This window comes from Aythya ferina, assembly GCF_964211825.1.
Source record: "Aythya ferina genome assembly, chromosome: 20".
Lineage (NCBI taxonomy): Eukaryota > Metazoa > Chordata > Aves > Anseriformes > Anatidae > Aythya > Aythya ferina.
Window position 1 is genome coordinate 6105018 of NC_140318.1, and position 19576 is coordinate 6124593.

The 19576-nt window shown below is 48.1% G+C and overlaps 1 protein-coding gene across 4 annotated transcripts in view; it reads left to right on the top strand.

Annotated features, from left to right (window-relative positions):
• Positions 1-19576, top strand: part of COL5A1 (collagen type V alpha 1 chain) — a 168091-nt gene that overhangs the window by 116998 nt on the left and 31517 nt on the right. For all 4 annotated transcript variants that reach the window (XM_084494111.1, XM_084494108.1, XM_084494109.1 and 1 more), the window contains 13 exons: positions 128-172; positions 766-819; positions 1388-1432; positions 2638-2691; positions 5040-5084; positions 7202-7255; positions 10143-10187; positions 11274-11327; positions 12887-12994; positions 13449-13502; positions 14561-14614; positions 18408-18452; positions 18817-18870. In XM_084494111.1, coding sequence (XP_084350237.1) covers positions 128-172; positions 766-819; positions 1388-1432; positions 2638-2691; positions 5040-5084; positions 7202-7255; positions 10143-10187; positions 11274-11327; positions 12887-12994; positions 13449-13502; positions 14561-14614; positions 18408-18452; positions 18817-18870 — 711 coding nt within the window. The remainder of the gene's footprint in view (positions 1-127; positions 173-765; positions 820-1387; positions 1433-2637; positions 2692-5039; positions 5085-7201; positions 7256-10142; positions 10188-11273; positions 11328-12886; positions 12995-13448; positions 13503-14560; positions 14615-18407; positions 18453-18816; positions 18871-19576) is intronic.

Genomic DNA, 19576 nt, shown 5'->3' on the forward strand with positions numbered 1-19576 from the left:
ATTGTTCCATTTCCACACGGTCTAAAGGGCCTCCTGATGTTTTCTTATTTTTATTGCATTTTCCCTGCTTTTGTGGTGCGAAATATGCAGATATTTTCTTAATGCTGTTTTTTCAATCCTTTCCCAGGGTGTGGCTGGTATGGATGGACAAACAGGTCCCAAGGGGAATGTGGTAAGTTTTCACTGCAAGTTTTACAGACGGTTCAGATATTATATAGAGAGAGCATATGTGAAGTGTAAAATGTACTCCATTAAATTAGATTTGCTAATTGCTTTTTAGCCTGGTCTAGATTCCTATCAGGGCCTGTGAAAACCACCGAGAGTATCTTCCTACAGCAAACCAGCAAATGGCTGTTAATTTATTATAATTTCTGATGGAATTGCACATTATTTCCCCGTGAAAGATCAAACATTCTCATCAAGACGTGTGCTGTTCTAATGAACATCGGAGCACTGTAGTTTAACTGAGGGGGAAAAAAATCTTCGTATGCCTCCTCGTTGGCTCTACCAGGCTGAAGAGACTCCTGCAGAACAACCTGATCAGAGCTAGGCAGCACTAAAGCCCCTCACAGCTTGTTTGGGCAGCATGGCCATGCACAGAAGCGTGTGTGCAGTGAAATAACCTCACTCCTCCTGCCCCACCATGGAGTGAAGCTGTGTTCAATGCCCAGGAGCTCCTGGTTGCCAACAGTTAGAGAAGGGTTTGAGATGCAAGAGGGATGATGCTGTTTTCCTGCTCTCAGCTCTGCCTTTGCCTCCTCACAGGGTCCTCAAGGTGAGCCAGGCCCCCCAGGCCAGCAGGGCAACCCAGGTGCTCAGGTAAGAGGGAAAATACTGGAATGAAAAACCAGGAATGCTGATTTGTAAGAAATAGATGGACCAGCAATAAGGAGATTTGCTGGGAATTGGCTCCATGTACGTTGCTGGCCCAAAATCTTCCTGAAAACGCTCCCAGTTTCAGATCCCTCCTGTTCTCACCTGGCTCTCGCTGCCACGGTACAAAGCCAAGCCCAGGTCCAAGCAGTCTCATCAGCCGAGCCACATGTTGTGGCTCCTGTCTGACTTTCAGCATCCCCCATCCAGATGCTGGGAGCCAGAAGGGTAACGCAGATGTCCGAGTCCTGCTGTCAGCCTTCGGCACGGCTCCGCTCCCATCGTGGGGATGAACCTGGCTGCACACCGCGAGGCGGGATGGCTCCCCGGGGGAGAAAATGAAATTACAAAAATGAGGTTTTATCAGCTGGTGCAAGGCGTTTTGAGAATGAATGGAGCCGGGGAAATCCCCAGCCGTCGCAGGCACTAGAATGATGCTTGGCTGAGACATTGCCAAAATGCATTTGGAATGAATAACTCGTTCCTTAATGACCCTAGGTTTTTCTTTTCGCAGGGTCTTCCAGGTCCACAAGGCCCCATCGGTCCCCCAGGAGAGAAAGTAGGTTAAAATGCCACAGCTCTGACTTAAGACAACTGTTGCCATTAATATGCATTTGCTGCTTCAGCTGCTCCTTTGCCCCATATGCAACATCTGTTTGCAGCCGTGTCCATGAAAGTCTAATGTGTCTCATTCCAGACAGAAGAGAGACAAGAAAATGCAGTTTACCTCGAATTCATAATATTTGCATTCATTTCCTATTTTAACAGAAACATTCTGAAGGCAGCCGATGGCAAAACATTAGCAGAGGGCTGAAAATTGTCTCTTTCTGCGGGCTAAGTGCCTGGAAGTCTGATGGGGATGGTAATGGGAAGAGCTGGGGGTTGGATCGCTCTGCCGAGGTCTCCTCGTGCTGCCTCCTCCCCGCTCCCAACCCATGCCAGCTCTCTCTGATTTCCCATCGCTGTCAACGTGGAGTTGCTGCTGTCCTCATTCCCCCAGTAGTGCTGGGACCATCAGAGTTTAAGCAAGGGCATCGTTTTTGCCCACAGAGATGACAAAGCAGCTATTGCTGGGTGCTCGTTCAGCTCCCACAGGCAGGGGATCCATCCAGCACGCGTGCAGGAGAGCTCCCTGCTCGTGTTGGCAGCCCGCAGCGTGCTGAAATTATTGATCAGCAGGGGAAGAGTGAAGGAGCACATTAGCAATTCCAGCAGATAAAGGGCTCTCGGGTTTAGTGCTGAGTCACGCACTTGCAGCAGCAGTGGCGCTCCTCGATAGCGTGAGAAATCAGGGGGCTGCTTAATTACGAAGCGACCACTTCCCCACATTAAAGCAGCAAGGTGCAGTCAATGGGGGCAGCTCCACGCCTGATTTTCTCCCTTTGCCTGTTAATCTTCCTGCACTTGTCACCAAAGGGTAGGTATTTCCTAGCCCAGTGAGCCCCGTGCTTTGATCTGCTCCCACCTGTGCTTACACATGGTGCCTTTCTCAGGGCAGCCACTTGCTCCCAGCCCTGGGCTCTGTTCCCAGCCTCGTGCCCAAACGTCTCCCTCTGAGCTCTGCCAGGCCTGGGTAAGGTGCTGGCACTACTGCCACACCTTCCTGGGATGCTGGAATCCCAGATTCCTTTCAGACTCCTTGCAAGTCATGGCAGCTTTCCCAATAAACCCACCTCCCTGCAGCCTTTCACGACTAAAGCAAGCAAAACTGGTGCTCTGGGGGCTCTGGCTATTGCAGCTGATGATTTTTCTGTTTGTTTTTAGGGGCCTCTGGGCAAACCCGGTCTTCCTGGCATGCCTGGTGCAGACGGTCCTCCGGTAAGTCATCCTCTCCCAGGTCTTTCCTTGGCATAGGGACTGCAGGGGTGATCCTGCACCCACCCATCCTTCCTGGGTGCACCGTGGGCTTGTGAAGTCTGTGAGCCTGCAGCCTGCCCATGTTTCACCTGGGCTGAGGGGTTTGAGTTGGCCCTGCTTTGAGCTTTGCTCAGCCTCACAGTGTAGCACAGGGCAATTCTTGCCGTCTTTTTGGGCTTCTCTTTCCTCTCCTCCTGCTTCTCGTTTATGTTTTATGTAGGCTGGCAGCTCACCGAGGTAAGGATGGTCTCGTGTGTGTGTGTGTGTACTGCAGTGCTAGCACACGGTGGTCCTCATCTCACTCAGGACCACTGGGCACTGCTGCAGAACGCTGATAAGAGGCTGAAATGGCATATCAGCACGATATTCTTGCAGCTTCCTCCTAATCCTTCTTTAAACAGCCTTTGCTCATTCCTCTAGAAGTTGGTGCTAAAATCTCTGGCCTTTAAAATTGATCTCGTTTTTGCACACCTCAGAGACACCTGATTTTACAAGTGACAAATGTAAAATAGTTACGTCCCACTGATGCAAATGCAAAGCATGGCAAAAAAAAAAATCCATTTCCCACCCTGGGATTATCGTTCCTATGAGGGGCATTTCAAACATCCTTACAATTGTTAGCTGAGTCAATAGAGCAGCTAAAGCAAAGCCCAGAACATCTCCAAGGCTGTAGCTTTCGATGTGAAATTCCTGCAGCAGCCTCTAGGGAGCTTCAGCTGGAGAAGGCGCTGGGTCTGTTTCTGTGCAGGCTGAAGGCTGTGTGAGATCAGCAGGCTGAGCGTGCACGGCTGTGCCCAGACGCTGGCCCTTTGCCACTGGTAGCTACGTCGTTTGCGAGCAGGGTGTAGGTTTGGAAGCATAAGGGTTGCTCTTCCCAAGGACAAAACCTGCCTGTGTGCCTTTTATAGAAATTGGTCTTGAAAGGCGTCTGCAAATCCCCGAGGGCCTGAAGCATCTCGCTGCAAGAGCCAACCAAGTTGCTCATCAATTTTTGATCTCAGTAACAGTAATGGAGACGGGCATTTTGCAAACGGTGATGATTTAGTGTGGAGTGGACGGGTGCTTCTGAAGTCTTGTTGCACTTCCATTTTGCTTCCCCCAGGCTGCAGGCAGATGTCAGGAGCCGAAGGCAAGCGCTTATGCGCTCCCCTTTGTGCACTGATGCTGTTGGTGCCGTTTAAAATCACAGGGCCAATTCAGATTGTATTTTCTCTGCATGTTATTGACGCATAGCTGACAGCTGTCATGTTGTTTCTTTATTAAACCAGCTTGTTTTATGAATTCCTGCTTGTCTGACATTGCTGTTATGAAGACTGATTATGGAAAATAGTCTTGTGATTTTACTTGTTACATTGCTCTATTTTGAGTATTAGAGGAGACTTCGTATGTAAAGAAACTACCGAGTGAAGAAGGTCTTAGTGGCCTTAGAGCAGTTGGATGTGCTCTCATCTTCTTTTAAAAAAAAAAAAAAAAATGGGAGAAAAAAGAAAGTCCTGGGGAGTGCAGCGAGTGCCCTCACGGAGGGCTTATTGCTTTTGTTTGCATTGCCAGACAAAAATTCATCTTCTGACCCGGCTCCATCTCGGTTCCTCCAGTAGAAAAATCACCATTCAAAACTTCTCTCAAGGATTTCCCCCGTTTCTCACTAATCCTTCCTGTTATACCTGAGGCAATTCGCACCATCTTTTTTTCTGCTGATTGAAATCCCAGCAAAAGGCTCCTAAAGGCTGTGAATGAGAATGTGGTGGAGGCTCTTGGCTGTTGGGTTATTCAGCATCAAATCCCCAGGGGAATGCTGGCCAGCATCCAGCAGCCAGCGTCTGACAGGGATGCAGGTTAGCTGGGGCTTTGTCATGAGATCTTGTAACCAACTCCAGGAATTAGGAAATTAATGCGAGGGGCTCTGACCAGTCTGGGCATCTTGTGATCTTCACAAGTTTGTTAAATACAGAGGTAATTTTATCTTTTTTTTTTTCTGTCTGCAAAATGTGTGTGCTGCTTGCTGCTGAATGCACTGAGATGTTCAAATATGAGAAAAATATTGCAGAATGGTTTGTGCTTGTCTGCCGAAAGGAGGTAAAGGGTAAGAAGGTTTAAACATCTAAGAACAGCAACACAGACCAAATGCAGTCCTCTTTCTTTTGGGAAATGCTGGCTTCAGAGGGCTTTTTGTATCAGTAAGAGCTTCCTGGAGAGCAACTGTTGTCTTGCAAATAAATCATAGCTGCCTGAGCGAGCTTGTTGGCTTCCAAAGCGTTCAGCATGCACCAAACCCATTTTTCTCTTCTGTTTGTCTCTTGTATTAATAGGGTCATCCTGGCAAGGAAGGTCCTCCTGGAGAGAAGGGGAGTCAGGTAGGTGTCAACAAGATCCTCATTACTGTTAAGTATCACAAAATACAAATTAAGAATTTCATATTAGCCTTAAAAGTGAAGATCCATTGCCAGGGCGGCACGAAAGTGCTGCAGCCAGCTAGCTGCTGGAGCTGCTGCTTGTAGGAGGGCGAGATTTCGCTGTTACGGGTCATGGTTCTTCCCAAAATAAAACAAACTGTTGTCAAGAAGACGTTTGCCAGCACTAGAACTTGTGCTAGCAGAGCTGCGTTGAGCAGTTTCGCATTCTTGGCCAACACAGCAACGCTGCCAAGGCCGGGCAGGAGCGGGGTGCAAGCTGGGGACGAGTCCGTGTGCTGCACGGGGTTGGCTCTGCAGGGATGTGCTGGGGGGACCGAGCTGCCACGGCATGGATCGGGGACAAGCAAACCCCACTGAAACAACACCAGAAGCTGAGCCCAGCTTGTCTGCTTGGGTCTCTCCGTTGTGCTGTTTTTTACTCAGCTTTCTCCACGAGGTCAGGGAAAGGGAGGTGCAGAAATAGCGAAGCGCTCTTTCAGCATCTGTGACAACCCCAAAAATGCCCCAGGTTCAGGGGGGTGTTGTAAGATTTGCAGCTTATTCAGCCCTCAGATCTCCATTAAGGTGTTTGTAGTGGTTTTGTTGAAGCTTTTTCTCTCCGGTGCTTTGGTGGTAGGAGAGGAGAGGGGGCAGTTGCAATTTTTCTGGTGATGCAGCAGTTGTTGCTCCTGAAATCCAGCACAACACCGTCCCTTCTGCCCTCCTTCCTGGCAAGCAGCGCCCAGCTGATGTGAAAGCTGAAACTGTGCAGGGAAGCCTAAGCAGACATAAATAAATACCCTTTGTGGCACAGGGGAATGCAGAAAATAACTCTTTTTGTATTCCTGGCCTTCCATTTTCTTCCCCTCCCCTTGGTTGAAGTCCCTCTCTAACAATATATTTGAGAATATTGCCGCGGGCTAGAGCCCTTGAATTATACGGGTGTCTGTCTGTCTGGGAGATTTACCGCCTGCGTTCCCTCTGCGTCCCATTCGGTTGAAAAACATTGCATTTGTCAAAAGTGTTTTACCGGAGCACAGCCCGGCTGCCTCGAAGTCCCCCAGCCCCATGCAGAGCAGCGGCCGCAGCCCTGGCTGTGCCCCTTGTCCCGCTGCCATCCCTCATGGCCGAGAAATCAAAACCCTCACAGCTGTGCAATATGAGAAGCCAGGCAGTGGTGGTGGGGGGGGACATTTAGCAAATGTCAGGGAGTCAGCAGGTGGAGGTGCAGGGCCGGCACACGGCTTGTTGCTTGAGTTATTTCTCCAGCAGCCGTGATCTTCGGGCAGGGCTTGATGTTTGTGCGGGGTCTGGGCTCCGCTGGGCTGTCAGGCTGGAAAAAGTGCCTGTCTCAGGCTGGAGGAAGTGAGAGAATAGTTGTTTAGCTGGCTGACTGAGGAGAATAAGACCCAACTGGGCTTGATAAAGAGTGTGATTTATTGGCAGGCAGGACAGCGTGGTGGTGGGGTGGTGATGGAGCACCCGCAGGGCACCTGGTGGGTGCTGTGGTGGCGGCACTCACGGCAGCACTGGTGGTCGACAGCTTTTGGTAGCAGGAAGGAGTTTTGTGAGCACCTCCCTGCCATGTCGCCAAGGCCAAAGGACAGCATCCAAGGCGTGTGCCTCGAGCAATAACTCCTCTGATCTGGTGATCATCGCCCTGAGCCGTGTCATGCCCAATCTGGGCTGGAGCGTTACTGCGAAACCAGGATGGTTTGGGAGCGGGGAGGCAGCAGAAGAGCATGTTCTTCTCTCTCAGACTTGTTCTTTTTTTTCAATCCAAAACACAAGTCACTGATCTTATGTATAAATCCCTTTGTACCGAGTTGTTGCTCTGCCTTTCCTTCATCCTTTCCCATTGTGTGGATCTTTGCTGTTGGCTGAGCTGAGTGCACCTGCTCCAAGTGATGTTGCTGTAGCACTCGGTGCTATTTTGAGCTGTTTTCAGATGGTCACTGCCATTTCCGCCCAGTCTGAAGCAGCCAGATGGCTGGGATATTTGTTTTCCACACAATCTCCTTACTGCTGCACCTTCGCATTGACTTGATGTGTTTTTCTTTGCCTTTTTTTCACCCCAGGGTCCACCAGGTCCTCAGGGCCCTGTTGGTTATCCAGGACCACGTGGAGTCAAGGTAAGGAGGATGCCAAAACAGTGTCCCCCCTGTTGCTTGCTTAAAACTCCTTAAGAAGAAGCTTAAGACATCTCTGCCTCATGCTGGAGATGGACAAGGCCCTCTCAGTCACACTAAGCACCCTGAGGAAGGGTCTTCTGCATGCTCTGGTCCTGCAGCCATACGGACGGTGAGGGACGGTAGGAGAGCATGCTTTTGGGGCACAATCTCGAACCCCCATGGGTAGCACATTACTTGCCCTGTAGCAGTGCCTCAGGGAAACCTGCAGAGCTTCCAGCCCACTGTGGAGGAAACAAATCCTTCTGGCAGGTCCAGAAGCTTTTACCTGTAAAGGAAGCATTGCTGGTGGGCACAGGTGCTTAGGGCCACCTTGGTGACACCCTGTTTGCTGCTTGATTCAGCCTCAGTCTTGTGTCTTCCCGCAGGCCACAAGGATTGCAGGTGCCCTGCTCTGCAACAACACCTTCTAGCATCCTTCAGTGCTTTGGAGAGATTTCTCTTTTAATTCTCTGTGAGCATGGCTCAGGCCCATTCCAGTCGTTTCCAGTTTACAGCCAAAGCAAATCTCAGCCAGAATGTGAAGACTTTAACAAGGCTTGTTAATAAAACAAAATAGCCTATTACTAAAACAAAGCAAGCTTTTCATGCTCCTGATCCAAAACCTTGTCAGACGGCGCTTGTAGGTCTCAGTAATGTGCTCTTTCAGTAGATTGAATTCCAGCTCTTCCCTGCTGCCTGCAGCGCTTGCACACCAGTAAGAAGGTGCTGGGTATTTTTCCCAATTCAGCTCCGGCTATTATGCCCCATCAAGATGTATTAGTTCAGGTGCAGTTGCATCTTGCTTCCCAAAGCTCCAATGAATCCGCAGGGATCTGTGCTAGATTGGTGACGAAAGGTGAATTTAAACCCTCTTAAAGCCCCTTGTATATTTTTTCAGTAGCACAAACCCATTTGCCGTTCTGCCTTCAAAATTTAAGCTGAATGTATTTAACCAAAGCAAGCTTTCATCTCGGTTCTTGCAAGGTTGCAGATTGAGACATAGTGGTCCATTAGGGAATGGTTTGCTGTTGTGTTTACCGCTAAAGTGGAACTGTTCCACATTACAGTGATCTACAGAAAGTATGTCATGCACCAAATCCATAGTGCGTACAGAAGGGGTTTTGCTTCCTACAAGCAGCATCCTATTAAATGAATGAATCTCCAGTTCTGAGAAAAATGCGTCTCATTGGGTTTGCAGCTATAAATAATTTTTAGATCTCGCCTCACTTACCAGAGCCCTGTTCTACTGCACAAATTTTGATGTACTTTTAATTATACTTTCTCTTGACATGCCTAAGGGAGACAAAAAAAAAAAAAAAAAAGTTAAAATGCCCTGCACAAAATATTCCTTTAAGAAAAATATCTTCGGCATTTTTATTTCAGGAGTTGCATTGCTCAGCTGGTGTGGATACCTTAGGGTGGCATTTTATCCCGAGAGGCAGGATAGATGAGGAGCCTGGAGGCTGGTGAGGTTAGGGATGGTGGCAGAGCAGGGGCCAGATCCTGACCACACTCAGCACCTCCATGGACTGATCGCCTTAGTGAAGCCCTGGATGGTTTCTGCACCACATCTGCACAATGTCACATATGCCTGCACCAGTCACATTAGTTTTGTTTTGTTTCTTTTCTCCTTTCAGTGCCTAAATGATTTTTCTAAGCAAAAACCACACTGAAAGGTGATTTTTCCCTCTGATGGCCAGGGAGCATGCAGAGCTGGCTGCAGGCTGAGGACACGGTGTGCCAAGCAAGGCTTCTGTGCCAGGCATCGTCTGTGCTGCAGCATCTCTGCTTCTGGTCAGCAATCATGTTTGTGCAAACGCCTCCAGGAGACACTGAATCTCCTTTCAGTCAGCAGTTTGCTTCAGGCATGCTTGTTGTCATCTTTTTTTTTTCTTTTCTTTTTTTTTACCTCTTTTTTTTTTTTTCATTGTTTGGGGTTTTATTCAGCATCACCGTGTCTGATTTATAACCTGGTGAAATTTCTCAGGGCGTGAAAATCCTGTTTGGGCACGTCCTTTGTAAGCAGTGGTAGCTCAAGAGCGAGCTGTGCCCCAAGCAGGTGATCCTGTGAGCTTTTCCCAGCCCTTGCAGAGCTCCATGTCCATCTTCCAGAGAAGAATTCCAGCCAAGGTGGAGCCCTCTCTGGGGCTACCCTTGCAGGCCAAGCAGAAGCCTTGCAGGGCAAGCAGAAGCTGAATGGGTGCTTCAGGAGCAGCCTCAAACGTGTTTACTTGCTCTGCAAAAGGGGCCCCGTCAGGCAGGAGGAATGAAATCCAGGCTTTGCCGTTGATCTGAGGAGCGCCAGGGTTTCAGCTGACAGCAGGATGCTTTAAAAATAAAATAAAACAGTGTGTGCACGGAGGTGAGAACCGTGGTGAAAAAAGAAAGAACCAAGCTAAACCTTTGTGGGTGCTAGACAGGGCGCTGCAGAGCCACAGGGAAATCTCCTCGGTGTGCTCAGACTGAATTCCCAGCCCAGGTGTCCCTGCCCAGCTCCTGCACCACCTTCCTCTGAATGCACAAGTGTACTCAGCACTCAGGAAATGTTTTTTGGGGTAAAATATATGCAGAAAACAAACTTTCCATCATGAGTTTTATCCCTGGGAACATGGTTCCAGGGGTTAGGCTTGGAAGAGGCAGAGACCACCAACCCCACTTGCCCCACTAAGAGGTTTGAGTCTCCAAGCACTCACAGCTGGAAATTAGCAGGTGATGTTCAATTAGCAATGCATTTCAGACTATCACAGTTTGCAAGATGCCATCCTCAATGTTGGAAGCAAAAATCATCATTGTTAATGATTCCTAAGCTTACACATACCTTGTAACATCTCGTTTTGTCTTCTCCAAGGGAGCAGATGGTGTTCGCGGGTTGAAAGGCACCAAAGGTGAAAAGGTGAGTTAACACCCTGTGTTTGGATCAATCTTCTATAGCCTCTTAGTGTTTCTGCAGACCCATCCTGCACAATGTGCTGTCTGTGAAATTCTCTTGCATGAGGTGAATTTTGCTAGAATTTTGTTTTATTTGCACTTGGGAGCAGTGCAGCCCCCAGGACCTGCTTGGAGCCGGGGCTGTCTGCTGCAGGCAGCCGTTACAGATAGCTCAGGTTCAGCTTTGGGATGATTTCCTCCTGACAAAATTAGCAGCTTGAGTTTTCTGGGCACGATTCCACGGAGATGAAGTTTTGTAGCATGTAGCAGCTGGGGAACTGCTGGACCCAGGGAGAACAGCACACGGGATGTGCTACCCAGCCTGGTCATTAGAGCAGCTTGCGAGACCCAAGTCAGTAAGAACGAGGACACAGTCTGTCTGTGTGTATGTCAAAGATGGAATTGGGTTCTCCCAAAGGAAGCAGTGAAAAATCTTGCCTGGTTCCAGCTCTAAACAGCTCTGTATTCCTTCATTCCCGCTCCCCCAAAGAATCAGCAAATCTAGGCATTTTAGCTAGGGAGTCCTGGCAGGGACCTTCCAGACTCGAAAGGTCTTTCTGGGAATGGTGTCCTCATTGCCTATGAAAGATTTGCTGGAGGATGAAATACATTATTGATTTGAGCTCTGCAATTAAACCTTCTTGGCTGAAAGAAATATTGCCACTGTCCTAGAGGTTCCCTTGAAGCATGGTGTAAAACATCCTCCATGAAAATAAAGCCAGTTGTACTTAAGAAATAATTGGTTCCCAGTACTGGCAAGGTGTTGTTACTCATATCGAGCCAGATTTGTGATATCCTGACTGGCAGCCAGTGCGGGATGTGAAGGAATACTTCCTTGGGATGCCTCTGGGACCTTGACAGCTGCAGCCTGCTTGGGCTTCCATGTGTGTGTCCTCGTGCCTGCTTGTGTGCACCCAGGGCTTACAGAAGCCAGGGACCTGACATTGTTCTCCTTGTGCAGGGGGCCCACAGCAAGACTAGGGAAATCTTTTTTTTTTTTTTTTTTTTCATTTATACACTTCGTCTGTTTTTTACCCTCTCTGTTTTTTAGGGTGAAGATGGCTTCCCTGGCTTCAAAGGTGACATGGGCATCAAGGGAGACCGGGTAAGAGCTTGTGACTGACGAGGTCTCGTGGTGCTCCTTCAAGCCCTGCAGACGTGGCACTAGGGCAGCAGGGGCAGGCTCTGGTCAGGGTCTTTCTGGCACATCTGATCTCCAGGCAGGAATTTCATGTTCATATCAAACACGGGGGTTATAAATTCCTAAACTTAGAGTCCCATCTTGACGGTAAACTAAAACTGATTAGTAAAGGAGAGCCCAGTCTTGCTGCTTTGACAGCTAAGAATCCTGCACAATCTAGCTGTGTCACATTTATTTCCATTTTCTCTTTTCTCCCATAGTACTGCATCTCGGGTCTGGTAGGCATCTTTATTTGCTGCACCTGATGTGTCTCCATGCCATCAGCATGGGTTGTAAAGTTACTGGGAACACACTTTAACAGAACCCAGAGCAGTGCGGCGCAAGCTGCCAGGGGTGCAGGTTTACATCAGACTCTTATCTGTAGCAGCAGAGCTCGTTGTCTGGCTTCAGGGCTTTTAAAGACAGAGGAACACACACACACTGCCAGAAACCCCAGATCATGCTTGGGTGTGAGCAGCAGCTGTAGCACAGGGCTTTGCAGTGTGTTTGTCCGTCCTTAGCATCCAGCTGTTGGGGACAAGGGGTTGTTTTTGTCCCATCTCTTCGAGTGGTTGCATTGCTTGGGGCTTGGTGTCCCCCCAGCTGAGGGAGAGCTCTGTGCTCATTTCTCCCCGTGCTTAAAGGAAAAATGAATGCCTTGCATGAGGTAAAAGTACAAATCAAATCTTCTATTTAAATCCCAGCATTTAAACGTGTAATTGGTGGGGTTCCTGGTTCACACTCCATGTGTCACCTCGGCGCTGGTGCTTCCAAAGGCTTCAGCAGACCTCAAGGTGGCCTGCTGGGGAGGGGACGGCTGTCCTCACCTGGAGCCCACAGTTCCAGCTCCCACCATCAAACTCTCTGTTTTATGATGATCTGTGTGATCTACAGCGAGCTCTGAAAGGACAAAGGCACCCAAAAGCCTCACAGAAAGATCTGTGGCTCACCTGGTGAGCAAGAAGGCCACAGCCCATATTCACAGCATGGAGACATCTCCTGCTGCCCACTGACAAAATGACTACTGTTGTTGTGTGTGCTGCAGCCCGCAGTGCTGTAACAATTCATGTTAATGGCTCCGTCTGCCCGTGTTCAGATTTCCTAATGATATTCAGCACAAAAGCTCCAGCCCAATCTCCAGTTGCCCATGGCTCAGGCCTCAATTAAACACTTCCCGGGGCCTGCTTGCACATCAAACCACGATTTGGGAGCCGGGAAGGGTGCGTTGCAATCAGAGCTAATGAAGGCTGTTTCGGTGGAGAAATGCTTCATGTAGATGGGATAATTGGGCCACCAGATAAGACGGCTGTAGTCGGAAATAATAGCCAAGCCATGTGAGCGAGAGCTTGGTGCTCTGATAACGCTCTGCAATTTACTCGAGGATGGTCTCAGCTGAGCCACTTTCTCCAAGAGTTGTCTCAGCAGCTCCAGGGAGTATCTGATGGCGTGTATCACTGTGTCAGTGCCCATCTTGTCATTTACAGGGGGAGATTGGGCCTCCTGGTCCACGGGGTGAGGATGGTCCCGAAGGCCCCAAAGGTCGCTCTGGCCCTAATGGAGATCCCGGTCCTCTTGGTCCTGCTGGAGAGAAGGTGAGTCTTTGGGATGGAGACACCCAAGTGGGTTTTACAGCAAAACATGCTGCTTTGGGGCTTTTTTGTGGTGTGTGGACAGAACGGCGCCCAGCATGGGGCATAAGGGGTGGTTTTGGGGCAGAGGGATGAAGAGGAGGGGCAGGAGCTGTGTGTGAAGGCTGGTGTGTGCAATTCAATGTGAGTACCAGAGGGGTCCCAGAGGAGATGGAGTTACTGCAGTGATGTGAGTTGGGTGCATCGAGGTGTTGGTCTCTTTGGGATTATCTGCTTGGGTGCAAAGTCTTGGTAAAAAAAAAAGAAAAAAAAAAAAGACCAGGGAGGGAAGCCACCTAAGCAACCTTGGCTCTTGACTTCTACATGCTTAACTTCTCCCCTTTTAGCTGGTGCAAACCCGCAGCTGCTCTCAAGGCCTCCGTTGCCCCCACTGACTCACTTTCTTTTTGTGTTTCAGGGAAAACTCGGCGTGCCAGGACTGCCCGGCTACCCGGGCAGGCAGGGCCCAAAGGTAATGGGGGGGTGCTGTAACGTGATGGGAGGAGATGCACAGGGATGGGGGCTGCACAGTGTGCACAGCAGCCCCCTCCAGGGCATGCAGGACCACTAAGGCAGCAGATAAGGGCTCTGTGGGAGCTTTCGTGCTAGCAATAGGCATAAAGGTGCTTCTCCCGGTACTGGGCCTTGTATCTTCAAAGCTTTGAGCTACTTTAATTAATTAAGAAGAATAGCTAATGAATCAGGATCTCCCTGAAATTAAAATAGAACTGCTATTTACAGATTTGCAAACATCCTTTATATCCTACCTGCACGCCCACCTTCATATGGGCCATTTTCAAATGCCCTTTTTAAATTAAAGCTGCAAATTCCACCCCATAGACTGAGGCTACAGCCCAGCTTTTACATGCCCTGGAGGCTTTGGGAACTTATGTTTTTGTTAACTTTTTTCTTTTTTTCTTTTTAGAATCATATTTTATTATTCATGTTCATTGCTTAAAAAAAAAAAGCAGTCTTGTTTAACACTGGAGACATAATTAACTGCAAGAGATTGTTTTCTGGTTGTGGTGTTGATGGTTTGTTTTTTTTTTAATTTGCCTTTTTTTTTCTGGGGTAATTTTTTTCTTTTTTTTTTGCATTTTTTCAGCTAATTCATATTTTAAAAGCAGCAGCAGCTATTCTCCAGGCAATTACATCAGAAAGGAACAAGCCAGGAGTTAAATTTTCATGTGCAACATAGTGACTTAGGAGCTAAACACAAAAGCCTGCTGTTCCCCAGGCACCTGGTGTGAGCGTGGGCTTGGGCCTTTGCAGCGACTTCTAATGAGGCATGGACCTTTTTATTTTGGTTTGTTATTTTTGGAGAAAATTTGGCTTCTGAGGTCATTTCGGGTCTGTCTTCGATTTTGTTTTTGTTAGAGGAAGGTTTAAAAAAAAAAAAAGCACCAGGAGCTGCAGACGTCAGCGAGTTCGGCCAGGGTTATTTCAGGCTAGCGGGCGCCTGGCACAGCCAGACAGAGCCACCCCGTCCAGTGTCCTGAACCCATCCGTCTCTTTTCTCTCCCCCAAAAGGGCTCAATCGGATTCCCAGGATTCCCAGGAGCCAACGGCGAGAAGGGCACACGGGTAAGAGCTGCTTTGGCTGGCTGCTTCGTTGATTTTTCCCTCCAGAGAGCAGCCCTTGGGCAGGACTGATGGTGGTAAAATCCCTTGCTGGCAGCTGTCACCTCCCGGTCCCCAGGGCAGGATGCTGCTGATGCCCATGGTGGGCACAAGTGACAGCACAGTGCACGCCTATTACACAGCAGAAAGCCTTCCCTCAAGATATTTCAAGAGATTTCTCTGAACCTGAATCCTTTCCTTGCTGCCAGACTTTGCTCGGGGCATGAAGAGCTTTTTAATTAATGGTAATTGTTAGAAATGGGTGAATCTATTCAGAAGCAGCCAGAACCATCTTAACCTAACTTGAGATTCAAAATACGTAGGTGAAAACACACTTAACATGTTTCTCCTTTTAATAAGTGGAGCTGTTTTAAATTCCTAAACAGCCTCAAAATGTAGGGGCTCCATCCCCTGAACTCACCTCTACCTCTCACCCCCTGCTCAGCTTTGTGCTTGAATAGCAGGGAATTGTCTAAATACACCAGTGATCTTTTATTTTATTTTGTATTATTTTATTTTGAGGATGACAAGGTTGAGTTAGGGGATGGAAAGTACAAATGCAGTCATTTTCTTCGTGAGCTCTGGTCCCAGGGAAAAAATAGGGGGAGTAAGGAGAGTAAGTGGAATTAGTTTCCATTTTACTCTCATTTAAATACAAATGACTTCTAACAGACGTGTTTGATAGGAGCACAGAAAATACAAATCACTTTGCACTGCATTAATATTGTGCCACCGAAATTTGGTTTATATCCCTCTCTTTTTTTTTTTTTTCCCACTGAGTAATTTTCATCTCATTCTGAACTACAAATCCCCTTCCCTCCACTCCCAGCCAGGCAGGAGAAGGGAGGCAGCTGCCACAGCAGCCTCAAATTTACTGTAGCTGTATAATTACCACCCGCCTTATCCAATATGCAAAAAAAAAAATCCTCGGGGTGCATTTCTGGGTGACATAAACCAGGGCATGGGCACTGCAGTGATAGGGAAACATGCTGCTGTGCACCCCCTGAGCATCCTCACCCCTTCTGCTTCATCTGGCTGCATCTGATGGGATGTGGAGCCAGCCCGCTCGGACAGCAGGCTTCTTCGGGAGCACAGTGGGAGCTGGTTGTCTGTAAGAATGAGAAAAAATAATCAAGGATTAGGCTGGATTAATTCTAATTCTCTCCAGTGTTCGCTTGGACCATTTACACCACTCTGCACCTAGTCCAGCAGCTCGCCCTTGTTTTATTGCTATGTTTGTCTGCGTGGGAGAGAGAAACACTTCCATGGACAAATCTCTCCTTTTAGTAAAAGGAGCTCAGCTTGAAAAATTTATAAGGGTAGCAGAAATACAGATTTTCAATGACTGTTTTGGTATCCTTCTTTTTTTTCCTCCCAAGTATCTGATTTGAAATAAGTGAAAGCGATTATATAGAGAACAATAGACTGAGCTAGGATCATGCTGCACGAACCAAATGGAGACCATCAACTGAATTTAAGCCTCGTTGAGTTAGACTTGATAAATTACACTCTGCTTCTCCCGAGACCAGTAAATTTGCTACTTTATGAGCATGTCCACATGCAGTCAAGAAAGAGAGTTTGTAAGATTTGCTTCTCCAGTGCATTGTGGGGTAACCCAATTTGCAGCTGAAACAACCAAAAATCATTTCTGTTTGTCTTTTCTTTTTACAAGGTATTACTATTATGATACTCCACACGGTTGTTTACGTGTCCAGAATAATAAGAATCACAGGTTTTTCCTACAGTTGTCATCATCTAGGCATTGAAATAAGCTTTCCATCTCATTACTTCAACAACATGGATAGTTATTCTCCCCCTAAAATAGTAATAATACAAAAAAAGGTGAAAATAAGGAAGCCCAAGCAGAATCAGCAGCAAGGCCAGCACCAGCAGCTGAATTTTGGTGCTGGCAGTGCAAAAGCTCCCCAAAGCTGAAACCACAGCTTTTGGCTGCACACAGGGGCTGGCAAAGTTAAGAATTAGGAAGAAAAGGGTGTCTTTGGAAAGGAGTGCCCTGCAAAATATCCTGGTAGTTTTGGCAAGCAGCTCCCCAGTGCCCGGCTTCACCCAGCGGCCTGATGCGAGTTTGGGTGGGCTGGCTCGGGCGCTTTCACAAACTGATCATGAAATCGATAGTTGGAAATGTGAGTAAGTGATCTTTATTTTTAGAGCTAATAATCCCCAGCCATTAGCATGGGATAATAGATCTCCCTGCACGCCCTGGCTGACAGAGCCTGGAGGGTGTGCAGGGGGGGAGCCAAAATCCAGGCCATTTATTTGGGTGCCTAAAAAATAATCTGAATTTAGATGCCTTTCCTTCGATATCCCTGTTTGAAAAATGTAGGCCTGTGTGCATTTACAGTGCTATATAAATTCTTAGCAGCAGTACACAGCGCTGTATGCATGATTAATGACAGCAATAAGCAGGGGAAAAATTTTGCTTAAAAATAGAATTGAGAAAGAAGGAAGGGAGTGTGGGGGGCTACCTGCAGGGAGGCTGCACTCTGCACCACCTGATCCAAATTCAGCCTCTTGTAGGGAAAGGAAAACCAGATGGAGTGCTTCAAAATGATTTTTTTGTAATTAATTAAAAAAGTATGCCAGTAGTGTTTATTAAATGGAACCGCAGAACGAGGAAGATTCAGCAGGGCTAATTTTAGCAGCTGGAAGAAAGTTGATTTAAAACTTTTCCAGCTCTTGTTTTATTTTTGCCCGGTTAATGAGTGCCAAATACGAGAAGGCAAGATTTTTAGATGATGGATTTGGGGCAGAAAATGGCAAATGATATTTTAAGCATCTGTATTCCTTACATAGAAAATCCTTCTCTTCCTTCCTTTAACAGGTGATTGGTAAAAAATAGTAGGCTGCTGGTCCAAAGGAAGAAAGTCAAACCTATTGGCTTTTTTTTTTTTTTTTTTGATAATGACAGTAGCCAAAACAGCGTCCTCAGGTAGCAAGATCTGGGCTTTTACTTTTCTTTTAGGCGCATGGTAATGGAGCTTAGCATAATGCCAGATTTAGAACCCAGCCGTCTTTGTCTTTCTTCTGTCAGAATTAATCACAGTCCCCCATTACGGGGAACTGACTGCATCTGTCAGAGCTCATAAGCCTGCTGTTTTGTCGCTGCTGCAAAGCAATGTCTTAAATTACTTGTTTAGCACAAAGTTCACAAAGATGAGGAAAGATTTGTAAATATGTGGGGCAGCTTAATTGGCTTGTGTAGCGTAAAATAACTGCTCGGGTTAGGGTGCCTGCTCTGCTGCTGTCATTCTGCACATATTTAACGCAGGTCTTGCAGTGTGTGTGTGCATCAGCACATGCTCTGCGTGAGCTGGGAGAAGGGGAGGGCGAAGATCAGCAGGAAAGGGGGTTGTGGATTTTGGGGTGGCAGAGCAGAAGAGCTTTTGGCTGCCCCTGGTGTGTTTGCTGGCTTTTTAGGAGCCTGCGTGGTCCAAGGAGGTGGCCTCATCCTTGGGGTGTTTTTTGGGCACTTTTAGGAGACCGTCCCTCAGGAGTTAGATGCCATCTGGGCACTGGGGTTGCTGTTCAGATGTGTCCAAACATTACAAAAGACAACAAACGCAATAACTGAGAGCTATGAGTAAAACTGCTATTGTCTTTTTGATTGTAAATGAGAACTGAGGAGGTTTTGGGGGCAGTTTGCATGTGATAGGTCTCCGTTGTGCATTCCCCTGCTGCGAGCTCAGCCTGTGGCTGCTGCTGGCCCGTGACTCACCTGTGTTCCTTCTCCTTGCAGGGGACACCTGGCAAACCAGGTCCAAGGGGGCAGCGCGGTCCAACGGTAATCATTTTTTATCTTTTTTTATCACTTCTTGTGCATTTTGAAAGCTTGTTAATACCAGACGAGGTGTGCTCTGATTCATGTCCTACCTGGGCAGGATCTGGCCCTTTTTCTGGCCTTCAGCCTTAAAGCCAAGCAGAGGGGGCACTGATTTGGGGCTGGGGCTCACCAGTGGTTCTGGTTTGGAGCCATAACAAAATGGGATGTTCAGCCAGCACTGCCGAAGGCTCCTGGCATCCTGGTGCTGCTGGTGGGACTGCTCTTTGTCCTCGTGCAGCTCAGGTGCTTGAGCTCTTTGCCTATCACAGTGCAGTTCTTCTTGCTACCCAAAGCACTAAACCGTCATCTTTTGTGTCTTTCCAAGGGTCCACGTGGGGAAAGAGGCCCTAGGGGAAGCACTGGGAAACCTGGCCCAAAGGTAAGGTTTGGGAGAGCCTATGATGGTAATTAGGAAGAGAACTACGTCCTAAAAAGCGGCAGCATTAGAGACCATCTGCTTCATTGCCCTCCATTTCCCTTCTCTCCTTTTTCCATTGTATTTTGGAAGCTGAGCCCTCCTGATCTGCATTACCCAGCCAAATGCCTCGTAACCCAACTGAGAAGTCTGTGCACAGGTCCTAAAAATGCAATGGCTTTGTTTCAGCACGAAGCCTGACCTGAGGCCCCGTTTCACCCAGGGGTCACCCCATACCAGGGACCACCCCAACCCTGAACTCCACTGATGCTTCCCCCGAGCCCTGCACACCCTTGCACCATGCTCAGCCGCTTTGCGTGCAAACTGCCGGCCAGCAATTGGCCATCAGACACAACAGACATTGTTCTGCCAGCCAACCCGGAGGCATTCTCAGCTCTAGCACCTGCTGCAGAAATGGATGAAGTGACCATCAATTGCTGGGCGTGATGGAAGCAAAGCTGCCATAATGAGGCGCTGTCACCGCCGCACTGCCGGCGTTAAAAATAAATGCCTCGGCTTTGTATCGGCATGAATTTTTGATAAATACCTCGGCTTTGCTGCGGCATTTATCTCTCCGAGGGAGGCTGTTAGCTGGTGGAGATGTCCCGAGCCCGCTGATGTTATCTTCCCTGTGTTTTTATTAAGCAGTGTGGGGGGAATGAGCAGCTGC